Raw genomic sequence first — 12,151 nt, forward strand, 5'->3', positions numbered from 1 at the left:
TTTGTAGGTGACTTTGAACAAAAGTGTAAGTGTGTTTCTTTCCAAAACACAGTGCATTTGGAGGTTTAATACTTTTGCTCAGCTTAGGGAGGAAGAGCTCTCCTGACTGTCCTGGCAGCTAACAGCAGGCCAAGGCAATTTGGAACATTTGCAGTTTGGCCTCCTGCCTCCCGCATGTTGACACTCTTAATTGTCTAACCTTTTTAAGTGATTAAAATGATGATGATGATAATGCATAAAAATAGAATCAGTAAAATGTTAACAACGTATTACTGATGCTGGGCCTTTCGATATTGTTTCTTGTTAAACTTTCTTTTTTCTCCTGGGCACTTGGCAAAATGTCCTTTGAGTATAGATGTTTAGTACAAACAATAGACTACAGTGGCAAAGTTCGTTCGATATATTTGTATCACCAAGACCTCGATCTCAAGAGCTATCTGGGCCTGCCAATTTGGCAGGTGAAGTTGATGAAGTTACAAAACTCATCCAAAGTCACACAGCCAGGACAGCAGGGCTAGGACCCCTACATGGGCAGGGCTGGGACCCAAGGCTGCTGTGGCACAATGCTCTGCAACAAGAAAACATGTTACCTTATAGCAATTGCATTAGGTATTTACCCCAAAGATACAAATGTGGTGATCTGAAGGGGCACCTGCCCCCAATATTTATAGCAGCAATTTCCATAAGAGCCAAACTATGCAAAGAGCCCAGATGTCCGTTGACCGATGAATAGATAAAGATTTGGTATACATATACTATGGAATATTACTCAGCCATAAAAAAAAAAAAATCTTGCCATTTGCAAGAGGATATTATCCTAAGTGTAATAAGTCAATCAGAGAAAGACAATTATATGATGTCATTCACATGTGGAATTTAAGAAACAAAACAGAGGATCATAAGGGAAGAGAGGAAAAAATAAAACAAGATGAAATCAGAGAGGAAGACAAACCATAAAAGACTCTTAGTCAGGGATGCCTGGGTGGCTCAGTGGTTTAGTGCCTTGCCTTCGGCCCAATCCATGATCCTGCGGTCCTGGGATCGAGTCCCACATTGGGCTCCCTGTATGGAGCCTGCTTCTCCCTCTGCCTCTCTCTATCTCTCTCATGAATAAATAAATAAAATCTTAAAAAAAAAAAAAAAAGAAGACTCAGTCATAGGAACAGGGTCACTGGAGGGGTGGGGGTGGGGGGATGGGGTCACTGAGGCATGGGCATGAAGGAGGGCACGAGATGGGATGAGCACTAGGTGTTATATAAAACTGATGAATCACTGAACTCTACCTCTGAAACTAATAATATATTATGTGTTAATTAATTGAATTTAAATTTAAAAAATAAAACTAAAATAAAAATATGACCTTCATAGAAAGAAAGAAAGAAAGAAAGAAAGAAAGAAAGAAAGAAAAAAGAAAACATGTTAAACTTTATTTTCCTTTGAAAGTGGAAAGCAGGGATCCCTGGGTGGTGCAGCGGTTTAGTGCCTGCCTTTGGCCCAGGGCATGATCCTGGAGACCCAGGATCTAATCCCACGTCCGGCTCCCGGTGCATGGAGCCTGCTTCTCCCTCTGCCTGTGTCTCTGCCTCTCTCTCTCTCTCTCTGTGTGACTATCATAAAAAAAAGAATGTTTGAAAGTGGAAAGCATGCATGGACATATGTGCACAATTTTAACCTGTTAGTGACAATAGGAAAAAGGTACAACTCGAAAGGATGAGGCCATTTTGTATTAGATTCAGTTCAGTTTTTAGCAAAAGTAAATAAATAATTCATAGCCCATAATCTTTTTTTTTTAAGATTTTATTTATCTATTCATGAGAGACACAGATAGAAAGTGGCAGAGACACAGGCAGAGGGAGGAGCAGCCTCCATGCAGGGAGCCCTACGTGGAACTTGATTCCAGGTCTCCAGGATCAGGCCCTGGGCTGAAGGCGGCACTAAACCGCTGAGCCACCTGGGCTGCCCATAGCCTGTAATCTTAAAGAGCTTTCTGAGAAAGAGAAGAAAGGTAAACACTGATCAATGCAAAGCCTGGTTATGACTCAGGAGCTCTGTTTCACTCCATTCGTTACACAGGACCTGCCTCCAGCTTCTGGACATGGCTGTGGGCCTTTGCCTATTTTCATACATCCCCAGCCTCTTGTACCTTCACTTCCTGGTCTCTACATTTAAGGTACAAAGTCACGTATGGTGACCAGGACCATGGGACAGGCCTTTGGGGGCACATTTTATGTCCAGAGAGAGCACGTGGCCCTGGACATTAGGCCTCAGAGCACTGCACTGACCCCAGTTTCCAGAAGCGTGGTGCTGAGTGCTGGCACAGCTGACAGCACACGAGGCTTCCCACCGCTGTGGGGCCACTCTACTGCTGCAGCAGAGCGAGAGGATGTTCATCTTGGGCCATACAAAGTTTTGACCTCATTGGGCGAGTGCAGCTGATGGTGGGTTTGCCCACGTGCAAATGTCACGTGTGCCCTGACTGTCCTGGTCCTGCACCAGGTGAGAACATCAGAGAAGGTGTGGCTGTGGGCCTCAGCCTGGGCACAACATGGAGGGCATCTCGGCCACACAGCAAGGGCTTGGGGCCAGCTGCTGGAGCACGGCCTCCACCTCGGCACAAGGCATGGAACAGGTCAGATGGAGAGACACGCTTGCTGTGCAAGGGTACAGACAGAGGGAAGGGGTCCGGTGATCCCACGGCAGCCCGCATAGTACCTTCAGCGTGGAATCAGCTGGATCCAATGTGGGATATGAGGAAACTGCCCTAATCAATGGGCTGTAGGTCTAAGCAATTCTTCAGTAAGGCGCAGGCTGAGGGCCACTGTGGGGGAAACTCACGGTTCCCAAACCACCACGGTGGAGCCCACCCCTGGTGGGCCTCCATACCAGAGACACAGTTCAGGGGGAAAGAGATGAGGGCTTTCAGACATTTGGGGTAGGAGACAAAGATGACCCAAGTCAGGTCTGCTTATTGGGCCTGTCCCACCGCAGATTTGTAAAGTTCGCAAAACTGCAATATCTTGAGTCCAGCTTTCTGAAAAGCTGGTCCAGGTAAATTGGCCTCCTCCTCTGGATGTGGCGGCCACGTTGCACAATTAACCTCTCGGTAGGAACCAAGAATGCCTGGCACGGGGCCTAACTGGCACAGGTGAGCCACATTTTTGTGAGCCTAAAATTTTATCTACCTGTGCTTGGGATGCCACTGCCCCTGCCGTGGTCCCCAGCGTGTTCTCTGGATTTTCATTCATCTCAACAGGCTTTTTTGGTTCCCCTTGCGATCTCTTCCGGAGCTAGGGACCATCTAGAATGTGTTAAGCTCCACATTTGTGACTCCCTCAAATTTTCCTTGTCCAGGATTTCTCATTTCATTCCGCTCTGGTCAGAGAACATATTTTGATTTCCGTCCTTTTACACGGACCAAGATTTGTTGATGGCTAGCATGTGACCCACTCTGGAGAATGTTCCACGTGTGCTGGAGAAGAGCTGTGAGAGGTGGGCACTCCTCAGCGGTTGGTGTACACTCCAATTCCCTTGGATTTCCATCTTGCAAAGCAAGCAATTTAATTTTTGTACTTTCCTTCCCCTGGAATATAATGGAAGAGGAGTGTTTATTCAAATTAAGGGCATCTTCTTACTGCCATGTTACTTATGTTATGGACTGTCCCCCCCACTCCTATGTTGATATCCTTATTGCCACCCCCCACCCCCCGCCCCCCGTGATGCTGTTGAGAAGTAGGGCTTCAGGAAGTGATGCCACATCCAGAGGAATCCCCTCAGGATTGGGATTAGCACCCTTATGCTGGGGCCCAGGGAGCCCCTCAGCTCTGCATGTGAGAACCTGGGAGGGTGCCAAGGGTGAACCGGGAAGTGGTTCTCACCAGACATCAGATCGCTGGGCCTTGACTTTGGAAACGTTTCTGTCGTTTGTAAGCTACAGAGTCTGTGGTGTCCTGTTGCGGCAGCCCAAGCTAAGACAATGAGGTCTTTCTAAAAGGATCTTATCCTTAAAATCATTGCACACACAGGAGGTATGTGTAATCTATCCACATTCCGAAGAATGATACCAAAGTTAGCACCCCCCAGGCTAAGTGCAGCCAGTACCTGAGAAAGCTCCCCCAAGACCTTCCCTGACCAGCAACTATCAACTATCATCCCCACTTCTGCAACAAAATTCTTTTTTTCTTTCTTTCTTTCTTTCTTTCTTTCTTTCTTTCTTTCTTTCTTTCTTTCTCTTTCTTTTCTTCCTTGTTTCTTCTTTGTGTATTTCTTTCTAGTTTAATTTACTGGAGTCTTTTTGTATTTTATTATTGGAAAAAATGTGATCACTTCCTCTCATTGCATGAGTTCTGGGTAATTCTGCCAGACAATGTGGGTGGATTTTGGGGGGCATGATAAATGGAGGAAGGAGTGAATTTCCAGCCTTGGGTGTACAGTGGCCTTGGTGTTAATTTAATGAATGCTCTCTCTGGATGAATTCCAGAGTCTCTGAGGCAGCACCTACATGGCTCACCAGCATTCCTAGGATGATTCCAAAGGAAGGGAGTATATCCTCTGGGGAGAGTGAGGAACTGACCTTATCAAATGTAAGCTTGCACCCCTACAACTCAGCCATGCAATGTTAGGGAGTCTACCCCACAGGAAGAATTCATTGCTAAGCGTGAGAATGTTCTTGTGGCAGAATTTGTAACAAAAAAATGACATCAACCTCAGCATCAAACAATAGGGAAATGGTGAGATAATAAATTATGGTCCATCTGTACAATGAGATCCTAGGTAGCCAATGCAACTAATGCAGTACATTTTTAAAAAATTATTTATTTATTTACTTATTTGAAAGAAAGAGAGCATGTGAGCATGGGCTGGGGGGGAGGTGGTGGGTAGGAGCAGAGAGGGAGGGAAAGGGAAGGGGAAAGATTCTCCAGAAGACTCCACTCTAAGCATAGAGCTCAATGTGGGCTCGATCTCACAACCCTGAGATCATGACCTGAGCTGAAACCAAGAGTTGGTTGCTTGACTGATTGAGCCACCCAGGTGCCCCCTAATGCAGATTTCTAAGTCCTGTCATGGAAGGATATCCATGCTACATTTGGTACAAAAAAAAAAGATTTTGGGGTTTTGGAGGTTAATACGATCTCTCTTTTCTTTTTAAAGTATGTTGCACACCCAACTTGGGGCTCGAACTTATGAACCTGAGATCAAGTGTCACATGCACTTCCCACTGAGGCAGCCAGGTGCCCTGATCTCTTTTAAAAATAGAACAATCCCCAATAGACAGCATGGTACCCAGAATAATGCCTCTCCTTCCAAAGATGCCCACATCCTAATCCCTAGAGCCTGTGAATATGTTACCTTACCTGGAAAAACTGACTTTGCAGACGAGGTTCAATTAAAGATCTGGAGATGGGATGATTATCCTGGATTATCTGAGTGGATCCAGTGTAATCACAGGGGTCTGTATACGAGGGAGGGAGGAGGGTTAGGTAGAGAGAGGTGTGGGGACAGAAGCAGAGGAAGGAGTGATGTGAATGATGGATGGGGGATGTGGAAGCCTCTAGAAGCTGGAAAGGGCAGGTAGATAGATTCTCCCCTGGAACCTCCTGAAGGAATCAGCCCTGTAGACACTTTGATTTTGGCCTGGTGAAATTTTTAAAATTTTTTAAAGATTTTATTCATTTATCAGAAAGAGAGAGAATGTGCCCATGAGAGCACAAGCTGAGGTTAGGGGCAGAGGGAGAGGGAGAAGCAGACACCCACAAAGCAGGAGCCCAGTGAGGGACTCCATCCCAGGACCCTGAGATCATGACCTGAGCCGAAGGCAGACACTTTACCCACTGAGCCCCCCAGGTGCCCTCCACAAGACTCCTGACTTCCTGAACAGTACGGTAATACATTTGTGTTATTGAAGCCATGAGGTTTTTGGTGATTTGTTAGACTAGTGAGAGGGAACTAAGGCAGAGAGATCATCTCAAAGGCAGGGTGAAGGCAATGCAAAGCAGATGGAAATTTTCACCTTGTACTTTGCTTATGTTGCTACTGTTTTGATTTTAGTACTTAATAGTATTTTTTTTAAGATTTTATTTATTTATTCATGAGAGACAGAGAGAGAGGGAGGGAGGCAGAGACACGGGCAGAGGGAGAAACAGGCTCCATGCAGGGAGCCTGATGTAGGACTCGATCCCGGGACACCAGGATCACGCCCTGGGCTGAAGGCAGGCACTAAACAGCTAAGCCACCCAGGGATCCCCTGTTTCATTTTTTTAGAAAAAGAAATGACCAAACGCTTTTCCAGTATGGCTGTAACATTTTACATGGGGGAAGCTGGGTTTCTCTACCTCCTTGCCAGGATTTGGTGCTGTCAATATGTTGCAGTTTAGCTGTCTTAATGGCTGAGTAATAGTTACGTGATTTTAACCTACCTCTTTCCACAGCCTTTTAGAAATCATGGATGCAATTCACAAATACTTGAGGGCCTATTGCACAGCAACTAGAGCAGAGCCGCGAGGGAGCCAGCTGGCTCCTGTGCTTTAGAGAAGCTGCGTTCTAGAAGAGGAAGGAGGACAGGACACAATTAAGGGTCACTGGAGTCACATTCCACTGGCTTTACGCTCTGGGGTCAGCACATATGGTGGGGAACCTTTATCCCCAACCTAACTTTGACAACTGTGGTTAGTTTTTGTAGGGTGATAATGATAGAATAATGTCTTCAAAGAAAATTCCCCCCGTTTTTAGGAGACACATACGGACATATTTACATGAAATGACATCTAGAGTTTGCTTCACGATAATGGGGAGAGTGGTTAAGAAATGGGACATGAATTATACCAGAGTGGCCACGAGGTGATAATCTCCAAAGCTAGGTGACAGGTAATGGGAACCCATTACACCATTTTATACTTTGCATCATCAGCCTTGAAATTTCTACTTAAAAGTATTTAAGAAAAAAAAAAAAAAAAAGTATTTAAGAAAAGTCTTTAAAAATCTTTCAGAGTCCCTTTCCGGCGGTGACGACCTCCCCACGAGAATATGCCCCTTGCAAAGGATCTCCTCCACTCATCCCCAGAAGAGGATAAGAGGAAGCACAAGAAGAAGCACCTGGTGCAGAGCCTCAACTCCTACTTCATGGACGTGAAGTGCCTGGGATGCTACAAAATCACCACCATCTTCAGCTGCGCACAGATGGTAATTCTGTGTGTCGACTGCCCCACTGGCCTCTGCCAGCCGATGGGAGGAAAAGCAAGGCTTACAGAAGGATGCTCCTTCAGGCGGAAGCAGCACTAAAAGCTCCCTGAATCAAGATGAGTGGGACACTATCCCAATAAACAGATTTTGGATACTACTACTACTACTATTAATAACAACAACAATAATAATAATAATAATAAAATAAAAATCTTTCAGAGGAATCATATTTTGATAAGCCATTTTTCCCTCTAGCTCGGGACAGATGACTGATTCTTTAGTGGAGCTCTAGGCCAGTACTTGGCTCACACAGCAGGCCACCTGATAAACCAGCAGAGTGGTGTTCACACCACAGTGGCAGGTGTAACCTAAGACCAAGAGCAACGCTGGCTTTTTTATTTTTTTAAAGATTTTACTTATTTATTCATGAGAGACACACAGAGAGAGAAAGGCAGAGACACAGGCAGAGGGAGAAGCAGGTTCCATGCAGGGAGCCCAACGTGGGACTCGATCCTGGGACTCCAGGATCACGCCCTGGGCTGAAGGCGGCGCTAAACCGCTGAGCCACCCAGGCTGCCCAATGCTGGCTTTTTTAAAAAAATAGAACCACCTTCCCTGCCCATGGTCCTGGTCAATTAAAACATTGGAAAAATACTCAGCAGATGGAGGCCACATGCCTTACTTCCCAACAAAGCTGGTACAGGAGAGCCAGGGGTGGTATTCACACCTACTGGGATTGTCTGGACTGTGGAAGAGTTTATCTGCAGCCAACTCTGAGAGCTGTGAGCAGACTCACTCAGGGCACATACTGGATATTACCAATAGTTTTAAGCACTGCTCATCTGACAGGTTAAAGAAAAGCATGATGTTCTATTTACAAAATCTGGAAAATTTCAGACGGGGTAGAAGTCAAACATCTTTGTTGAATCAAGGATCTGTTGACATATCAGAGGAGCTGTATATTTTAGGTGATATAGTGAGTACTCTTCCCGAGGCTTTCAAAGTTTTTTGATCCTGATTTATAAGAACCACACTCTGTACTGCAACCCCGTTCACAGTTTGTGTGCACACATGGCACAATTTTTGAGACTGAAACCCATATCGTGTTGTGAAAAGTAATTTGTGCTTCATTAAAACTAGCATTAAAAAGGGACGCCTGGTAGGTTCAGTTGGTGAAGCCTCTTCCTTGGCTCAGGTCATGACCCTGGGGTGCTGGGATCAAGCCTTGCATGGGGCTCCCTGCTTATCGGGGAGTCTGCTCCTCCTTGTCCCCCTCCCTCTCCCCTTACTAGTGGTGTCTGTCTCTCAAATAAATAAATAAAATCTTAAAAAGGATCAGGGCATTGCACCGTTAGGATAAAGCGTCCTAAGTTTGGTTCTAGCGGGGCGTAGATGACACGCACCTATGTGTACGCACTGTGTGTGCGCGCACGGGCGTGCACCTGCACGAGTAGGACGTCCGTGAGCGCCTGTGCACGCTCGCACAGCAGTGCACGAGCACACGGCGTGCAGGTGCCGGTCCCCGCGTCCTGCACTTGGCCCGCACGCTGGCCGCTCCCAGTCGCCTCCCAGGAAAGCGCACGAGCCCCTCGGCGCCCAGCGTCTGGGTGCACCTGCCCCGGAGTGCGCTTTCGCGGGGCTCCCCAGCACCACTCCCCGGGGAGCCCTTCCCTTCCCCTCCCCCAGTGTCCTCGCCGCAGAGCGGGGTCACCCCGGGGTCTTCTGAAGCTCCGGCGCGCCGGCGGCGGGCGCGCGCACGCTGGCGGGCTCCGAGGAGCGCCGCGGCGTCGGCGGCGGGCGCGCGCACGCTGGCGGGCTCCGAGGAGCGCCGCGGCGCCGGCGGCGGGCGCGCGCACGCCGGCAGCCCGCGGGGTGGAGGGCCTCGGCGTCGGCGGCGGGCGCGCGCCCGCAGGCGGGACCGCGCACGTCAGCCCCGGCCGGCGGCCATCTTTCCTCCCGGCGGCTGCTCCCGGTGCAAGTGCGGGGTCTGCGGCCCTGCCGGCGCCCTCGGCCTTGGCCGGAGCAGTGGGGAGGCGTGGATGAGGGGGGAGGTGAGGAGGAGCCGTCCCCTCCCCAGCGTCGCCGCCTCCCCCCCGCCCCCGAGGGCAGGCCGGGCGGGCACAGCCTCCAGGGCGAGCTCGGGCTCGGGCTCGGGCTCCAGCTCGGGGTCGCCCCCCGGTGCGGCGTATCCCACCCGCGGGAGACCCCTCTTCTGGCAGACCCCTCCCCGCGGAGACCCCTCCCCCGAGACCCCTCCCCGCGGGAGGCCCCTCCCCCCGGGGCCCGCCCCGCCCGCCCCGCTGCTCTCAGGGTCGGGGGCTCCTCCCAGATGGGATAAGCTGTAAAGATGTTTAGTTTTGAAGGGGATTTCAAAACGAGGCCCAAAGTGTCTCTCGGCGGCGCCAGTAGGAAGGTAAGAGCGGCCTGCGTTCGTGCGGCGTCGGCTGGGCCTCCGGGGCGAGCTGCCTCGGGCTCCGGGGCGGGGGCGGGGGCGAGGGGCGAGGGGCGAGGGGCGGGGATCCGCGGGCTCACCTGCTGCGGAGGCCCGGGGCGGGGGTCCGGCCGGAGCCGCGCGGGCTCACACCTGCAGCCCAGGCCCCGGCGGAGGTCCGCGAGCTCCTGAAGCCGCGGGGAAGCTGAGGGCGCCCCGTCTCGCCGTTCCCGAGGTGAAAGCGCTCGGGCGAAGGGCAGTGTTTCTTCTCAGAGATGAAATCTGGATACTCTGTCACCCGTGACCTGTGATCGCGGTTGCGTGGAGAACGCTACCCAAGGAGTGTTTCCTGCTGTAGCAAGCGAACGGGTGTGTGTGCCCATGTCAGCAGCTCCCGAAATCGAGGCTGACCGCCTCCTCGGCCACGTGTCTGAACCCGAAGCGGCGTAGATTATTCTTGACCGGCTTTCTGGAAACATTGCTGGGGAGACTCTGGACCGTTGCTCTCTGAGGCTCGGTCGTCTGTTACTCTTGCAGTTACTCTGCCGCCCTCCCTGATGCCTGGCATCTATTGATCCAGCGGACTTGCTGATACATGGTTCCTTCGGTGCCAGCGTCGCTTCACTCGCTTGTTTTCACCTCTTCTCCACTGTTCTGGTTCGTGGGCGCCTTTTCGGTCTGTTTAGATTTTAACGGGTTAAAGATAAATGTGTGGTCTGCGCGCTGAAAGTGTTTGAAAAGTGTAAGTGAATCTAATTAGCTGATTGTTTACGAAAGGATTTTTTTTTAAGTGTGTAAATGCTTTGCATATTATTTTTGGCCTTACTCGGGTAACTGTGTTGGCATGTAATTCTGGGGGAATGCTCGAATCCAAGTAGGAACTTGGATCGTGCCCTGGGTGTGTGTGTGTGATGGAGGAAAGGAACCCAGCAGGGAGTTGGTAGAGAACTGCTGGTAATTTTCAGGTCTTGAGTTTTGCATGAAGGTAGCTGGCTGCAGAAGTAGGTATTAGTACGAGGTACTGTGTAGGTGTGGCAGGATTCCTGTGGGTAACGCTCCGGGCCCTGGGTATTCATGAAAATGACAAATGAGATAGAGGAATTTCTGCCCTTGGAGGGTAGAAGAGGCCTTGGGGATTCTGTGGGAAGATCTGGGGTACAGGTGAAGTAAGTAGAGAGCATATGGATGGTACATGGCACACAGCAAGCTGGTGGCAGGCCACCAGCTCATAATCTCCTGACTTGTCTTTCAGACAAGGGTGCCCCTGCATGCCCTGCCCAGGTTCTCAACTACTAAGACAACTCTAGTCTGAGGAAAGTGCTCATCTGTCCATCAGAATCTTGGGGAGATTGTACATCTTGCTGTTTACCTGTGCAAAACAATTTATCTTTTTTATCCTTTTTGGTTGAGGTATGGACTAAACCTTAAGTGTATGTGTCTTAGGTCATGTCCCAAGAACTTGAGGAGGTGACCTTGGTGCATGTGAAATTGAGGGAGGGAAATGGTCTTCTTGCTTGGCGTCTATCTGTAGCCCAATCCCACCGAGAACTTAGGACTGTAGCTGGCATCATAGAACTGTCCCTTCTTGACGTACGGGGGCTAGAATTTTGTAAACCTGCCCCCCCTCCCCCATCAGTTGGTCATTGGCTGAAGGCGGGAGTGTGACACTGCTGGCCTCTGAGCTAAGTAAGGGCAATTATTGGGAGAAGGTAGCACTAAGGAGCCAACAGTAGTTAATACACAGCGGCTGGGCGATGGGTGCTCTGATCTGGAATCTGGGTGAGGAATCACCTGCAGGTTCAGCTGGAAGGATTTTTATGGATGACTGCCCCCTTGCGACCCCTCCCCCCAAATCAAATAACATTCCCAGCATTCCATAGGCTCCCACCTGCTCCCTTCCATTTAGTATTCCTTCTCCTGAAGACAATTGATAACTGCTGTTAGGTCTTTTACTGTAGCTTAGTTTTGCCTGATGAACTTCTTGTAAATGGAGTCACATACAGTTTCTGTTTTTTGGGTCAGCATTCTGTCTGAGAGGTGGAGTCCATTCTCCTTGTTCTGTTGCATTGTATGAAAATAGCGTAGTGAATACAATCTGTTTCTAGGTGTCTCCTGGTGTGCTCACGCGCACTTAAGCTGGGTTATTCACACACTGAGGCCTAGCTCTGGTGCACACACGTGCAGTGTGTCCAAGGGTATCGGTGGCCTCACTTGCTTTCAACATTTATTGTCAGTCCTTTTAATTTTGGCAGTTCTTTCTTTTTCTTTTCATTTCTTTTTTTTTTTTTTTTAAGATTTTATTTATCCATGAGAGACACAGAGAGATGCAGAGACACAGGCAAAGGGAGAAGCAGGCTCCATGCAGGGAACCCGACGTGGGACTCGATCCTGGGTCTCCAGGATCACGCCCTGGGCTGAAGGCGGTGCTAAACTGCTGAGCCACTGAGCCACCCAGGCTGCCCTAATTTTGGCAGTTCTGATGGGGATGTAGTTTCATTGTTGTAGTTTAAATTTTGTTCCCTGGCAAAATTGTTGAGCACCAAC

At 49.4% G+C, this 12,151-nt stretch overlaps 2 protein-coding genes and 1 long non-coding RNA gene across 4 annotated transcripts in view; 2 read left to right on the forward strand and 1 right to left on the reverse strand.

Moving 5' to 3' along the window:
- Positions 1-386: 386 nt before the first annotated feature.
- Positions 387-10,009, reverse strand: LOC140599650 (uncharacterized). Its single transcript, XR_012002535.1, has 3 exons — positions 9,709-10,009; positions 6,414-6,537; positions 387-3,580 (listed from the first exon to the last, which is right to left on the reverse strand). It is a non-coding gene; the product is annotated as an uncharacterized lncRNA (long non-coding RNA).
- Positions 7,000-7,324, forward strand: LOC112916281 (small ribosomal subunit protein eS27-like). Its single transcript, XM_025993895.2, has one exon. It carries the CDS (start codon positions 7,021-7,023, stop codon positions 7,273-7,275), a length of 255 nt encoding a protein of 84 aa, XP_025849680.1. The 5' UTR covers positions 7,000-7,020; the 3' UTR covers positions 7,276-7,324.
- Positions 9,101-12,151, forward strand: part of UBE3C (ubiquitin protein ligase E3C) — a 127,575-nt gene continuing 124,524 nt past the window's right edge. The window contains exon 1 of one of the 2 annotated variants that reach the window (XM_072763262.1): positions 9,101-9,589. In XM_072763262.1, coding sequence (XP_072619363.1) covers positions 9,524-9,589 — 66 coding nt within the window. In that variant the 5' untranslated portion in view covers positions 9,101-9,523. The remainder of the gene's footprint in view (positions 9,590-12,151) is intronic. The other variant, XM_072763263.1, reaches the window with a different exon arrangement.

The sequence above is a fragment of the Vulpes vulpes genome, chromosome 7 (assembly GCF_048418805.1).
Source record: "Vulpes vulpes isolate BD-2025 chromosome 7, VulVul3, whole genome shotgun sequence".
Taxonomy (NCBI): Eukaryota; Metazoa; Chordata; class Mammalia; order Carnivora; family Canidae; genus Vulpes; species Vulpes vulpes.

What these genes read in the sequence shown, in the direction of transcription:
- LOC112916281 (XM_025993895.2), top strand. Translation starts at nt 7,021, where the DNA reads ATGCCCCTTGCAAAGGATCTCCTCCACTCATCCCCAGAAGAGGATAAG.